At 35.3% G+C, this 14,319-nt stretch overlaps 1 protein-coding gene and 1 long non-coding RNA gene across 2 annotated transcripts; one reads left to right on the top strand and one right to left on the bottom strand.

The window, feature by feature from the left end:
• Positions 1 to 957: 957 nt before the first annotated feature.
• LOC130462797 (uncharacterized) lies at positions 958 to 2,659 on the top strand. The gene is made up of 2 exons (XR_008923593.1): positions 958 to 1,194; positions 2,440 to 2,659. It is a non-coding gene; the product is annotated as an uncharacterized lncRNA (long non-coding RNA).
• Positions 2,660 to 3,389: 730 nt separating this feature from the next.
• LOC130463418 (ankyrin repeat-containing protein BDA1-like) lies at positions 3,390 to 6,766 on the bottom strand. The gene is made up of 3 exons (XM_056832547.1): positions 6,727 to 6,766; positions 6,329 to 6,642; positions 3,390 to 3,428 (listed from the first exon to the last, which is right to left on the bottom strand). The coding sequence occupies exons 1-3, from the start codon at positions 6,764 to 6,766 to the stop codon at positions 3,390 to 3,392; spliced, it is 393 nt and encodes a 130-aa protein (XP_056688525.1).
• Positions 6,767 to 14,319: the final 7,553 nt, after the last annotated feature.

The following is a 14,319-nucleotide window of genomic DNA, read 5'->3' as shown; positions in this document are numbered from 1 at the left end:
AAATGTCACTCATTGATTCGCTTCTCTTGTAATTAAAATACGGAGTAATATATTTTTTAAAAATCCATCTCTATTATTTATATATATAGAATCATGCCCAAATCTTAATTATAGAAAATAAAATTATACTTAGCATATATACTAATCATGTCCTTCCAATTGTTAGTTTCAATTTTTTTCCCTAAATTACAACTTAAAAGAAATGTATTTCAAACAATCACCTACTAATCATGAAATTAATTTTTAATTAACTTTTTCCATAAAATTTCAAAATATACAATGTTTTAATCCAAAATTTAATAAAAAGTTTCGATGGAAGCAAGGAAAGGAAGGAGAAGAAGATTTTTATTTTTTAAATTTAATAAAATATATTAATTATTAAGTCAACCTAATGAATGGTCCTGATTTAATGCAAGAAATTCAACGGCCAAGATTAAAAAATAATAGTTGCTACAAAATTATTATAGCCATTGTAAAACTATCCCATAAAATATATTTGACAATATTACTAATTCACATGCTAACTAATTTGTAGCCAACAATTATTTCTATATAAAATATTATTAAATACAATACGGAATATACTGTACGAAAAAATGTAAGGATTTTAATTTTTAAAAAAGACATATTAATATTTTATAGACATACATAAAAAATAAAATATTACTAAGAGGGATAATATATATATATATATATATATATATATATATATATATATATATATATATATATATATATATATATATATATATATATATATATATATATATATATATATATATACATACATATATATATATATAGGACCAGGTTCTGGTGAGAACCCTTCTTAAGATGAGAACCTCTCTTATAATGAGAACCTATATACACCGTCAGATCATGTAAAAATTAACGGCTGGGATTGAATTTTCAAGCAGATCCATCTTAGTGTCCTCACACGCGTATTATCTCTCTACTTACAAAAAAATCTGGGTGACCCTTTCTCTCTCTAACCAATTTCTTTTCCTCCTGGTTCCTCGAATTTTCGTCTAACAAGTACCCAAATTCGATCTCGAATACGCATTTTCTCTCTACAATCCATCAAATTGTTATGAAATTGTACGATCTCTCACTCGAATATATAAATCGATTTCAAAATCGAAAGCTAGTTTGTATAATTTGGTGAATTTGCTGCCAATTTTCTCAAATTCAAAGGTAAACATGTGAATTTAGTTTGATTTATAATTATTTTATTTCTGAAATTTTGTTCGCCAACTATTTTTGAGCGTTGATCAGGATTAAATTCTCATTTGATTCTGAATTTGCTTCAAAATTGCAACTATTTTTGAGTCAATTTTAGAAAATCTCAATTTTGTATTAAATGGAAGAGATGATAGAAATTGCTAAATTTTGGAGATCGTCATGGTTAAGGTATTTTTGTGAACTTGACTTTGTTTTCCTTGCGATTTAGTTACAAATTCATTCCAGTTTAGTAATAGCACTATTCTGTGTTTATTTTATTTTTCTAATACTCTTCAAATTCTAGAAAATTTTCCCCCAAATTAGTTGTTCTAGGCGCTTTTAGGTTATTTTTGGTTAATTTTTTCTACAATCTTACTTCAAAATTAGACTAGCAATTCATTCATGAATAATGTTCTTGTTTCATATGTCTGCTGTGATTTTGGGACCAACATCAAAAAGTGTTGCCAATTTAGTTCAATTCTCATTGCTAATTTTCTGTGAGCTTAACTAGATGAGGTAAATGTTGCTTAAACTGTCCAATAGTAAACTAAATCTCTATAAATGTAAACTAAACCTCTCCTAAAGTTGATAAATGGAAGAAGGAGGATGTAATCTGGTTTTCGGGTCTGAAAAGCAATGTGTAATGTTTGTAGGTTGGGATTTGTGTTTTTTTCTTTTTCTGGTTTGAGTTTGGAGAACAGATTTTTTCAGCTTGGTCTGTATCTGCTTAGCAGCAGGCTAACAACAGCCATGACTGTAGTTTTGTAAGTGTTAGTGGCTTAGGAAAAAGTATTAGGACTAGGTTCAGATTTGTTGACAACCTCTTATTATTCTGGCAGAACATATGTGCTCTTTTCCTCTGTATATTGGTCTGTGCAGGTAAGCATAAGTGTATGTGATAGTGTTTGAGGGTTGTTCCGAAGCTGCAGAGTTAGTTGTCGGTGCAGTGAGGCTTGATATATGACTGGATTGTGCGTGGCCGATTGTTAAAATGGTTGCCTGAAGTTTTTTGTGAGTTGTTGTGGTCCATTATGTTGTGCAGGTGAAAGTGGGTGCGATTGAGTGTTGATGTGTTTCATTCAAAAGTGTAAGTGTAGGGTGTGATTGTGTGAGTGAGGACATCGTTTATGAATATGATTAGAAGACCATTATTAGATGTATCTGGTGCTTCTATGTACTTAAGTTAGTCTTTACAACCCCTTCTCATTATCCACTCAGGTAGAGAAATTCAACAACTTCCAGAATCCTACAAGAGAACGAAGTAGAGGAGGTGCCTTTCTCGTTACTAATGATTTATTTCTAGTGCTTACAAGGAACTGTTTGAGTTTAATTCATGTTACTATGAATGTTTTTAGTGTTAGTTTACTTTAGTGTGCATGATTGTATTAAAAGTAAACTAAAATTGGGCAAAAGTATACTATATCTCTCTAAAAGTAAACTATATCTCGATGCCTATTAGCTCAAATGGGAGATCAATGTGCCATTGCACATGGATGTAGGTTCGAATCCTACATAGGTTAATGATTTACATGTGTAAAAAGTCTTATCCTGTTGTTAGAGTTAAAGTTAGTATAATTGTTGATGTGATTCGAAATTTAGCGATTAACTTCATTCTCTAGTAGTACAGACTTTAAGTTAATAGAAATGTTCAAAAGTAAATAAAAAAATCTAAAAAGTTAACAATAAAAACTCAAAAGTAAATAAAACTCAAAAAGAAATCAAAATGTAAAATATGTGCAAAGTGAATTCGTGTGAAACAATAAAGGAGTACGGAAATTATGTTATAGCAACGGATGATGGATATTTGTTAAATTTGTTACAAATATGAATCATAAACATTCAAAAGGTAAATTAAATAAATTCAAAAGTAAATTAAAAAAATTCAAAAGTAAATTAAAAAACTCAAAAGTAAATAAGAAAATCTCAAAAGTAAAGATGAACCTACGTGGGATTTAAACCCACATCTTTATGCATTTTCACAATGCTCTACTCATTGAGCTAGTAGGTTGGGTTTTAAATAGAATAAATCAAAGTAAAGCAAAAAGCAAAAAAAAGTAAAGCAAAAACCGAAAAAAGTAAATCAAAATAATTGAAAAGTAGAGGCCTCGATTACTTGTGATAAATAGTAAATACAACTTTGAGACTTCCATTCCCACACAATTGCAGCATCATCCTGACCCAGCCACTCCACTGACTTCTGCCCATGCCTGAGCCGGGTGTATAAAAAGACAAATTCACGTCAAAATTATGACCCTGCTGCTTCAAAATACAACTTTGAGACTTACATTCCCACAAAAGACTTGGACATCCAAAGGTCACCTTGTTGTTTCCAAGTGCTCGCAAGTTCTGTGCGGTTCTGATAAGAGAATAATTCTTGTAAGTTAGAAAAGGTTTGGGGGGTTGAGGCCTAGAAAAGTTTTGGGGGGTTGAGACCTAGCTTCAGGAACTTGGTAAACTATATCTCTATAAAAGTAAACTAAATCTTTCTAGAAGTAAACAATATAATACTGGAACTTTGCAAAAAAAATTCTTTAAATATTAAGTCGAAACCTATTAGCTCAAATGGAAGAGCAATGTGCCATTGCACATGGATGAAGGTTCAAATCCTACGTAGGTTGGTAATTTACACGCGTAAAATATCTCAAAAGTAGATAAGAAACACAAAAGTAAATTCAAAACACTCAAAAGTAAATAAGAAAATCATAAAAGTAAATATCAGCAGAATGTTAGTTTTTTGGGTTTGAGAAATGAAATCAGTATATTTTTGTTGTTGGTATGTTTAGTGTTAATTTTAGAGGGTTTGCACTTTGCAGACCTATGAGCGCACTAGTGGTCGTTGAGTCAGTTTTCAATGTTGTAGTTCAGCAAAAAAAAAATAGTTGTCTTTTCGTGCTCCTGCTGTGGTTTGGTTTAGGTATACTGATGTTGTAGCGTTCTGGCATGGATTCAGTAAAGTGGTTGCCGAGTGCTTGTATGCTGTGTACAATTCTGATAAAAGAACAAGTCTTGAATCGAATGTAGACTAACTAAGTAAAACATGATACTCATTCAAGGCGACTTCGCATGGAAAAGGTCATTGATTGAGAGCCTCATAATTCTCAACATACCTTACCATGGAGGAGCTATTTATTATCGTCGTCATCCTTGTGGCTTTCATGTTATGCAAGTCCCTATCTTGATATCAAACATGTTGTTACCCAACACTTACAAAAGAAGAACCTACGTGGGATTCAAACCCACATCTTTTGCGCAAATGCAGAATGCTCTTCCTATTGAGTTAGTAGGCTAGGGTAGGAATAATTAAGATGCAATTGCACATTTTGCCTTTTATTCAATGTTAAAGTAGATAAATAACTCATATAAGTAAATAGAATCGACTTAAAAGTAAATAACCATTAATCAGGAAAGTTGAAGTAAAAGTAATATGTAGTTAACCATTTACTGATCATTACGGGTTAAAACTGATCAAAACTGATTTTTAAATGTTTAAGAGAGCTGGGAAATTGTAACCAAATATATACTTCATATATTTGCAGATTTTTAAAAGTTTAAGAGAGCAGGGAAATTGTAACCAAATTGTAACACTTGCCTGTCGTCGCTTATTCCAGATTGCAAGTTGCAGAATGGCCGGTATTCCCATGTTCATCCTTTCCATTCAGAATCTCTTCTTGAAGGAAATAATGCCCTTGGTCCAAGTATGCATTCAATGATAAGTCTAATAAATGCGGTTCAGTATTAATTAACAAGTTAATAATTCAGTGAGATCAAGTGAGCTGAATGCCTAGCTAGAGGCCGCTTCAGTTCAAGTGGAATTAATGATATTAATCCACAGCTTACTCTTGACTGAACCCGTAGGGTCACACAAATAGTACGTAAACGGAGCAAGTATTTAATGGCATTAAATACTCCATCTATGGATATTCGGAATCGACGGATCTTGGTTTCAGTGGGAGCTGAGATCGTCACAGGCAAGAAATGAATACTCCGGAAACGATGATATTGCCGGAAACGGAAATATGGATCGTATCGGAAATATAAATATTATCCAAGTCGTAGATGTTGCCGGAAACGGAAACATGGTACATATCGGGAAATATTATTGGAAATAGAAATATTGCCGGAATCGAAAATATTGCCGGAAACGGAAATATTGTCTGAATCGGAAATATTATCGGAATCGGAAAATAATTCCGGAAACGGAAATATTAAATATTTGTTCGAAACGGAAATTAATTCCGGAATCGGAAATGTTAAATATTGTTCGTATCGGAAATGAATTCCGGAATCGGAAAATTAATCGGAAGCGCGTCGTACGAATTAGCATCGGACGAGCTTGCTAGACGAAGGCCCAGCACGAAGCCAGGCCCACGTCCAGCAAGGGAAACGCGCGCCACAACACGCCAGCCCAAGGCTGCGCCAGGCCCACCGCAAGGCAGGCCCAGCGCGCGCCCAAGGCTGCGGCAGTCGTGGGCTGCGATGCTCGGGCTGTGCGCGCGCGCGCATGGCGCCCCTCGTGGGCTGCTGTGCGTGCGTGGGTGTTTGTGTTCACATACGAAACCTAAAACGTACAGGATTCGTTTAATGATTAAATTCCTAATTCTATTTGATAAATTAATTAAATAAGAGTTTCATTAGGATTCTAATTTAATTAATTCGTATCCTAATAGGATTCCAATTCTCTTTCCATACCCCTATAAATATGTGGCATGGGTTCACAATTTATAACAAGTTTTTCAAGTATTCAAAGTGAGTTTTTGAGAGAAAATTTCAGACACATTCCTTGCTCAAAAGTGCCGAAATTTTTAGTACCTTAAGGGCGATTCTAGTTGGTCAATCTTAAGGCGGATCCGGACGTGCTGTGGACTATCTACGGAGGGACGACACTTGGAGTCCTAAAGACTTGTTCTTGTTCGGTTCGGGCGCAGCTAGGGAAGGCACGCAACAAAGAGTATGCATCTAAACTATGCTATATGATTATGTGTAAATAATATGTATTCCTGGCTAAATGGTTTTTCCGCATGATTTATGAATTGTCATATGTATCATAACCTAACACTTCTTTCTCCGATTCTCTGGTCCAATCCAACAAAACCCGAAAGCTCTCAACCTGAATGTTCTTGACAGCAAGATGCAAAGCAGTCTCTTTCTGCACCGTCACATCTTCCATACATCCTTCACAATTAACTAGTATTTCGCTTATCACGTCAACCCTCCCTCCTAAAACTGCTAAATGAAGAGCGGTAGTCCCGTCTTTTCCTTCAATACGGCAAACATTTGAGTCGGTTGTGATGATGATCTCTCTTGCTATCTGTAGGTGTCCATTTCTTGATGCTAAATGCATTGGGTTATATCCTTCTACATTCACCTGTGTGGCAAATTCAGGCTTTAATTCCAGTATTTTCTTTGCAAAATCTAAGTGCCCTGCAAAATGTAAAGGATTCTGAGCATGTATAAGGTCATTCCTTTGTTTTAAAGACAACACTTAATGGGTATATTACATTTTACCATTTCTGCTTCTCTCATATTCAGTTTTTTCACAGTCCATACTGACCCTTAATCAATCCTATGATCAAATTGTTAATACTCAGAAACATTGTAACACACTGATGATTGCACCATCTTTTGTCTAGGATCTCAATGGAGGAAGCTCATTGTCTCTCCTTATATTTATGGCCTATGATTTCTTCACAATCCAATAGTATATGGCCTGGGTGTACAAATGTTGGTTAAAACTTAACAATCATCTTCTTCCAAGGCATTAAGTTGGATAACGTGCTCGGGAGGTGAAGGAATACGGACAAGTGTTGTTCAAGTACTGCATGGAAAAATGGAAAGGACAAACAAATTCAAGGGAGAAATGGGTTCGAGCTTCACCAACCAATCAACCACGGTATTTCTGCTATAACCCCCCCCCCACTCCTTATAGGCTACAGTTAGTTCTTCATCACTAATGTTTGTCATATGACATAAAATAGCTGGCCGTGATAAATCTGATATTACTTATTTTTGTTGATATATTTTCAGGATAAAGTCTATCCAACATCTGCTACTGATGAGTTTCCATCAGGCAACACTTGCCGTACATCAAATCCATGATAAAATGAAGTAAATACAATCAACAACATTACTCTAGCAAATTAAAATTCTGAGATATTGACTACCAACATGCTCAATTGAATATCCAAGAATTAGAGATTGATGACTGACCTCCTGGAGAGTTGTTCTCTTAAACTTCTCGGTTTAGCTATGGGTATCTTCTTAAATACATACCTAAGCAACCACGACAAAAATGAGTAGCAACCCATTTAACACCGACAAGAAATCATTAGCAATCAAAATATTATCAAAACCGTCAGAAGTTGAATCGATTGAATGGTAGTAATCACAATTATAATCTGGAAATGGTGTCACAATTAGAACCAAATGAATGGTAGTAATCGCCAATTGTAATATGAAAATAGCAAGAGAATGTCACATGTAATCGAAACTTAGCAATTGTAAACTGCTTGCATATTCATCGGAAGGAAAGAACATTGGAAATTTCTTTAAAGACTGATTCAAATAAAACAAAATAAAAACTTAGTGGGTGTGAGGGGGTCGAAAAAGCACGAGGCTAATGCATGACCTCGTCCCTCGTGGGCGTGACGTCGTCAGATCAAGTTGAAGGAAATAATGCCCTTGGTCCAAGTATGCATTCTATGATAAGTCTAATAAATGCGGTTTAGTATTAATTAACAAGTTAATAATTCAGTGAGATCAAGTGAGCTGAATGCCTAGCTAGAGGCCGCTTCAGTTCAAGTGGAATTAATGATATTAATCCACAGCTTACTCTTGACTGAACCCGTAGGGTCACACAAATAGTACGTAAACGGATCAAGTATTTAATGGCATTAAATACTCCATCTATGAATATTCGGAATCGACGGATCTTGGTTTCAGTGGGAGCTGAGATCGTCACAAGCAAGAAATGAATACTCCGGAAACGATGATATTGCCGGAAACGGAAATATGGATCGTATCGGAAATATAAATATTATCCAAGTCGTAGATGTTGCCGGAAACGGAAACATGGTACGTATCGGAAAATATTATCGGAAATGGAAATATTGCCAGAATCGGAAATATTGCCGGAAACGGAAATATTGTCAGAATCGGAAATATTATCGGAATCGGAAAATAATTCCGGAAACGGAAATATTAAATATTTGTTCGAAACGGAAATTAATTCCGGAATCGGAAATGTTAAATATTGTTCGTATCGGAAATGAATTCCGGAATCGGAAATTTAATCGGAAGCGTATCGTACGAATAAGCATCGGACGAGGCCTGCCGGACGAGGGCCCAGCTCGAAGCCAGGCCATCGCCCAGCAAGCCAAACGCGCGCCACAAGCCCAGCCAAGGCAGCGCCCAGGCCTACCGCAAGGCAGGCCCAGCGCGCGCCAAGGCCGCGGCTGCGTGGGCCTCGCTGCGTGGGCTGCTGCTCGCACGCACGCGCATGGGCGGCCCATCGTGGCTGCCGTGTGTGTGTGTGTGAGTTTGTGTTCATGCACGATTCCTAAAACGTGCAGAGTTCGGTTAATGATTAAATTCCTAATTCTATTTGATAAATTAATTAATTAGAGTTCTTGTAGGATTCTAAGTTTAATTAATTCGTATCCTAATAGGATTCCAATTCTCTTTCCATACCCCTATAAATATGTGGCCTGGGTTCACAATTTATAACGAGTTTTCAAGTATTCAAAGTGAGTTTTTGAGAGAAAAATTCAGTCACACATCTTGCTCAAAAGTGCCGAAAATTCTAGTACCTTAAGGGCGATTCTAGTTGGTCAATCTTAAGGCGGATCCGGACGTGCTGTGGACTATCTACGGAGGGACGACACTTGGAGTCCTAAAGACTTGTTCTTGCTCGGTTCGGGCGCAGCTAGGGAGGGCACGCAACAAAGAGTATGCATCTAAATTATGCTATATGATTATGTGTAAATAATATGTATTCCTGGGTTAATGGTTGTTTCCGCATGATTTATGTAATATCATATGTATCATAACCTAACAGTGGTATCACGAGCCCCTTATTATTTTCATAATCTAAATTGCATGAACATGGTTAAATATTACAAATTTGCAAGAATTAAAAGGGGTGATTAATTTTCGTAATTGTTAATTAATTGCAAATTGCGTTTATTTAATTATACGTACGCAGTTTTTCGGCAGTTTCTTCGTTACTCATCCAAATCGAGTGATTTTTGTGTCAATTCCGCATGTAAAAGGCATTCTAAAATTTTGACAAAAAAAATATTTTTCTGCCGAACCCAGAATTCTCAAATTCGAAGCCTAACTATGACTTTTCGAAGGTTTTAGTTTTTCGAATGCAAAATTTCGTAAATTTAAGATGTTAAATTAAATATTTGCGATTCTTGTTGATAAATCTTGAATTTTTGATTGACCTACTGTATATGTTTAACAAGTTTGAATGCCTAGCCTTGTTAATTATGCAATCTAATTTGTAATTATGATTAATTTGTTGAAAATTAGAATAATTTAGAATTAATTTGATTTTCATAATTAATTATAATTTAATTAGAAACCTATGATTAAAAACCACCATAAAAATTGTAAATTTATGATAAATTTTAAATTTTTATGACCTAGACTTGAATCCATGACAATCGGAAATCAATTGAATAATAAATTTTCGATTTTTCGCCCTAAAATTATGAAATTAATATTATTTATTAATTTGTCATTAATTTTAAATATAAATTTTAAATTTTTATGCGATTCGTTCATATAACTTGCACGCACAAAGCAATGGACGCTTCGTGTTACCCTTAAGGGGTGTTGTATAGTGCGGGCATGCGACGACGAGCAAGGGAGCTCGTCGCCCGTGCGGCACCAATGCAATGAGCAAGGCACGGTGCACGAGCACAAGGCAGCAGCCCTGCCTTGTGTCGTGGGCCACGAGCTATGAACAAATGGGCATGGGCGAAAGACAAGCCAAGGCAGTCGCGTGTGGGCAGCAAGCGAGCTGCGCCACAACGCGCACTGCCACGCGCAAGAGTGCGCAGCCTCGCGCGCAGCGAGCCCAAGCTCGCGTGCCACGAGCGCTGCGCCCAGCGTTGCTCGCGCCCACAGCGAGCGATGTCGCGCGCCTAGCGAACGATGTCGCGCGCACAGCGAGTGATGGCTCGCGCGCACAGCGAGCGGTGGAGCGCGCGCAGCGAGCGCTGGCGAGCGCGCACAGCGAGCGATGGCTCGCGTGCGTCGAGCGCTGGCGCGCGCGCAGCGAGCACCACAGCGTGCGATGGCTTGCGATGGAAGAGGCAGCAGCTATGCGACGAGCGCATGGGTTGCGCGCACATGGCCAGCAATGGTTGTGTGCGTGCGGCCCATGGGCGTGCAATGCGTAGGGTGTTTGCGTTACGATTAGATCGTTTTGAATGTTTAATTTGAAATTTTCAGTTTACGTAATTTTAATTAATTTTAAAATTAATAATTTAAATTATTTTCTAGGATTTTAATTTTGAATATTGTAATTATAATAAATTTTATTTATTCTAATTATTTTACTAAAATTAAAATCATGAATTAATTTAAATACTACTGAAATTAAATTAAACTTTTTGGATTCAATTATAAATTCATATGAGCTTTAAATTTTAATTAAATTTGTATGTTTCCGGTTAGACTAGAAATACATTTTTATGTTTAAAATTAGTAAAGCATATAAATTTATTGGTTTAAGTGGGAGCGCTTTTTAGTCATAAACTCTTGATTAGGTCTACAAATCCTTAAGGTTAAAACAACTTGATTAGAATTAATAAGGACTGAATAATTGGTAGATTATTGGTGCCCTTGATTAATTGCTGCAAATGTTTACGTGATGCATAATGTGTTTTACTAACCAGCTATGTGGGCCATTCATGATAATGAATGGGTGAATGGTATATATATTGTATATGTACTGTTTTGCAGGTTATGAAGTGACTAGTATGGCCCAAATAGGATAGAAAATATGGTCTGCGTACCGTTAATTTGAATATAATTGGTCTAAAGTACCAAAGTTATTTTTCAATTCAAATATGGTCTGCGAACCATCAAATAGTTGTAATTAGTTATAGCTTATCCTATTTGAAGAAAATGGTGCCTCCCACGGAGATTTTCAAGACGGACTTTGAAGTCAAAGCTTCAAGATGAAGTCGGGCCATACTAGATCACATTTATCTTATGCATGTTTTAAGTTATTTATTGCTTTTAAATATGTCTTAAGATGCATGAGATCAAAAGCTTGATTATGTTGCATGATTAAGGATTTTAGTTCACTTAAAATCTAACCAACATAGTAAGAGCCTTAAGTTCCAAACTTAAAAATTGAGTTAAAAGGTGCCATGCCAAAATATACACTTGCTTGGATATCCTTTACATCAATCTAGTAATAGTTTTCGCTCAGCGAGGTGTTACTTATTGGTCCTAAAGGGGCAAGGTACACAAACAATTGTGAGTACATGTTAGTTTTGGTGAAACTCAACGATATAAGTAAGGAGTCCTTTTATGTCGTGGCAAAATCGATAGGTTTACCTAATAAGTTCTTAGACGTACCTATCAACCAAGAATAGTTTCTAGACTATTAGCAAAAGGCTTTTGCTTACCTAAGATGTTCTAGGATTAAGTCGACAAACTGTGCTTAGTTCTTCAATGATTTTAGGGTCTTGGAATCATTTTATTCACACCTTCCGGAACAATAAAATCGAATAAAATGCTAATAACTTGTTTGAATTGCATGGTTGCTTTAATTTCAAGTTATTATTCATGATAAATGTTTAGACTTTGCATGCTTCAATGTATGTTTTAATTATTGTTTATAATTAAATATCTTGCACTGCAATAAATCCTTTTAGAAAGGTAACAGTAAATTTCCTCGATTGGTAGTGAATCCAAGAACGATTCACGGAAAAGAGAGAAAGTGAGCAATTTAAAATGTACGTTTCTTATATCGACTTATATGGTTGTTTTCGAATATCAAAATCGAATGGCAAACCAATTGGTGCTTGTGAATTCAAAATACAATGTAGTTTTGAGATCATAAAGCATTGAGTTTAAACGCTCAGCCTTACCAATGGTTAACAACCTAATATCTTTGTCCATTTATTTCTCGAATGAGTCTAATCCCTAGACATTCGAATAGATCGATGCTTAGAGAACTTTAGAAGCTTCTGGTAAGATCATCTAGTTGAAACAAAATATTCAACCTAAATTAAAATGGTAAAGAACCTTGTTGGTGACATTGGACATGTCTAACAAAGTATAAAAGTCAACACTAAAGAATTCAATTCTTAAGACTATAAGAAAGGGTACAAGAAATAGGAAAACGAGGAACAAATGAAAGGAATTTACGATTCCGTTTCTACCTATAAGTTTATGTTTAAAGAGAAGTAACCTAGCAATCAAACTTCCGTGGTATCATATACCGCTTGAGGTTCTTACTTCGGTAATAACTCAAACAATGGAAGCTAGGATACACTAATGACCTACAAGTGGGAAATGAAGCATGGCAATGCTACATTATTTGTAGGGTCATCTAGTTTGTTTTAAGTCCTTTCAAAGGCTGGAACTTAATGGCTATTTTGTTCCATAATCAACATACCTAAATTTCTGTTTTCAAACACAGAAAGACTCACATTCAAGAAAAACAAAAACAATGTTTGTTTGTTTATTTGAATGAAATGGTCAATTACAGATTGAGTCAATATGCTTGATTAAAACAAACAACTCTTTAAAGAACTTTACTAGGTTCAAATCAACTTCTTGATTTGAGTTCCACTAATCTTTGGCATTGTTGCTTAGACCATATCAACAAGTTAACATTCAAAAGCTCTATTTTAATGGACATTTGAAAGTTGGTTGATTTCTAGATCAACTTAAGACAAGGTAGTCTTACTTGTTGAAAGTAACAAAGAATATGAACTATTGTTAGAACGCCTAGACGATAGAGTTCAAAGCTAAAGAAAGGTTTTATGACTTTATTATTTCACATGGATTTGAGTGAATATAGTTTTATTTACTCAAATGTGATATAAGTTGAATCTGTTTGGCTAGTTCAAAGATTCGAAGTATAAAATCCACTTGGTAAGAAATCATAAAGATCTAGGTTAGATCATGTTGATGATTACTTGAGACCAAATATGATCATCAATGATTGTGTGGTGTAATTTCACAATCTAGGTCCATAAGATATGGCATATCTTAGTTGGAATAATCGAAGTCAATTAGTACTTGATTCGATCAATGATGAATCATAAAGACTTTTCCTATAATTTCTATAACAAAATGCTCAACTACCACCAAACTAAACCAAATTCGTCAAAGCTATTGAAAAGTAATTTCAGGATATCTTTTCAATTAAATATATCTAAAGAGTTGCTAAACTCAGTGGGAGCTTAGTGTTTGTCATTCGACAAACTAAGGCCCAAGTATAGATATATGTTTCATTGTGATTTATTCAAATGAGACACAAGGGTATTGTTTCTACCACGAATTTTTGAGAACATAATGTTTGTTTGCTCGAAATGATGTCCTTTTGGAGATTCGTTTCCAAAATGACAAGTGGGAGAAAATAGACCTCGAAAGTCTTCGAGGCAAACAACAAACATAAACGGACATTCCGGAGGCTTTTCGAAGTGCTTCAGAAAATCCGAACTTATTCTGTAAGGACTTTACAAGTGGCTTTAAAGAATAGACATCTCTTAGAAGACTTTACAAGTGCTTCAAGGAGAACAGAATATTCAAAGGACTTTCAAGTGGCTATTGATATTCTATTGTTTGATGTTCTATACCCAAGTAGGCATAGAATTCAAGTCACTGAAACTATGAGATTCTTCTATTAGATAGTGAAGAAACATGGAGTTCAGGTCAGTGAAACTATGCAATTCTTCTATTAGATAGTAAAGAAACCTACAAGTTGCAGTCAAACTAAAAGAAGTGACTTGTAAGAAAGCTATGACGAAACCCAGATTCCCTAAAATGGTTAGAGGCCATATATAGACTATATGTTTAAATGGTTAGAGGCCATAAAACATACTCAATGTTTTGATGACAAAATTG

Source organism: Spinacia oleracea, chromosome 6, assembly GCF_020520425.1.
Source record: "Spinacia oleracea cultivar Varoflay chromosome 6, BTI_SOV_V1, whole genome shotgun sequence".
NCBI lineage: Eukaryota > Viridiplantae > Streptophyta > Magnoliopsida > Caryophyllales > Amaranthaceae > Spinacia > Spinacia oleracea.
The sequence above is the reverse complement of the archived record's forward strand: the minus strand, read 5'-3'. Positions and strand labels throughout refer to the sequence as shown.

What these genes read in the sequence shown, in the direction of transcription:
- LOC130463418 (XM_056832547.1), bottom strand. Translation starts at nt 6,766, where the DNA reads ATGGACTGTGAAAAAACTGAATATGAGAGAAGCAGAAATG. An exon ending in ATATGAGAGAAGCAGAAATG is followed by an intron (nt 6,643 to 6,726) that starts GTAAAATGTAAT and finishes TACATTTTGCAG; the next exon opens with GGCACTTAGATTTTGCAAAG. An exon ending in TTGCTGTCAAGAACATTCAG is followed by an intron (nt 3,429 to 6,328) that starts GTTGAGAGCTTT and finishes CACCCGGCTCAG; the next exon opens with GCATGGGCAGAAGTCAGTGG.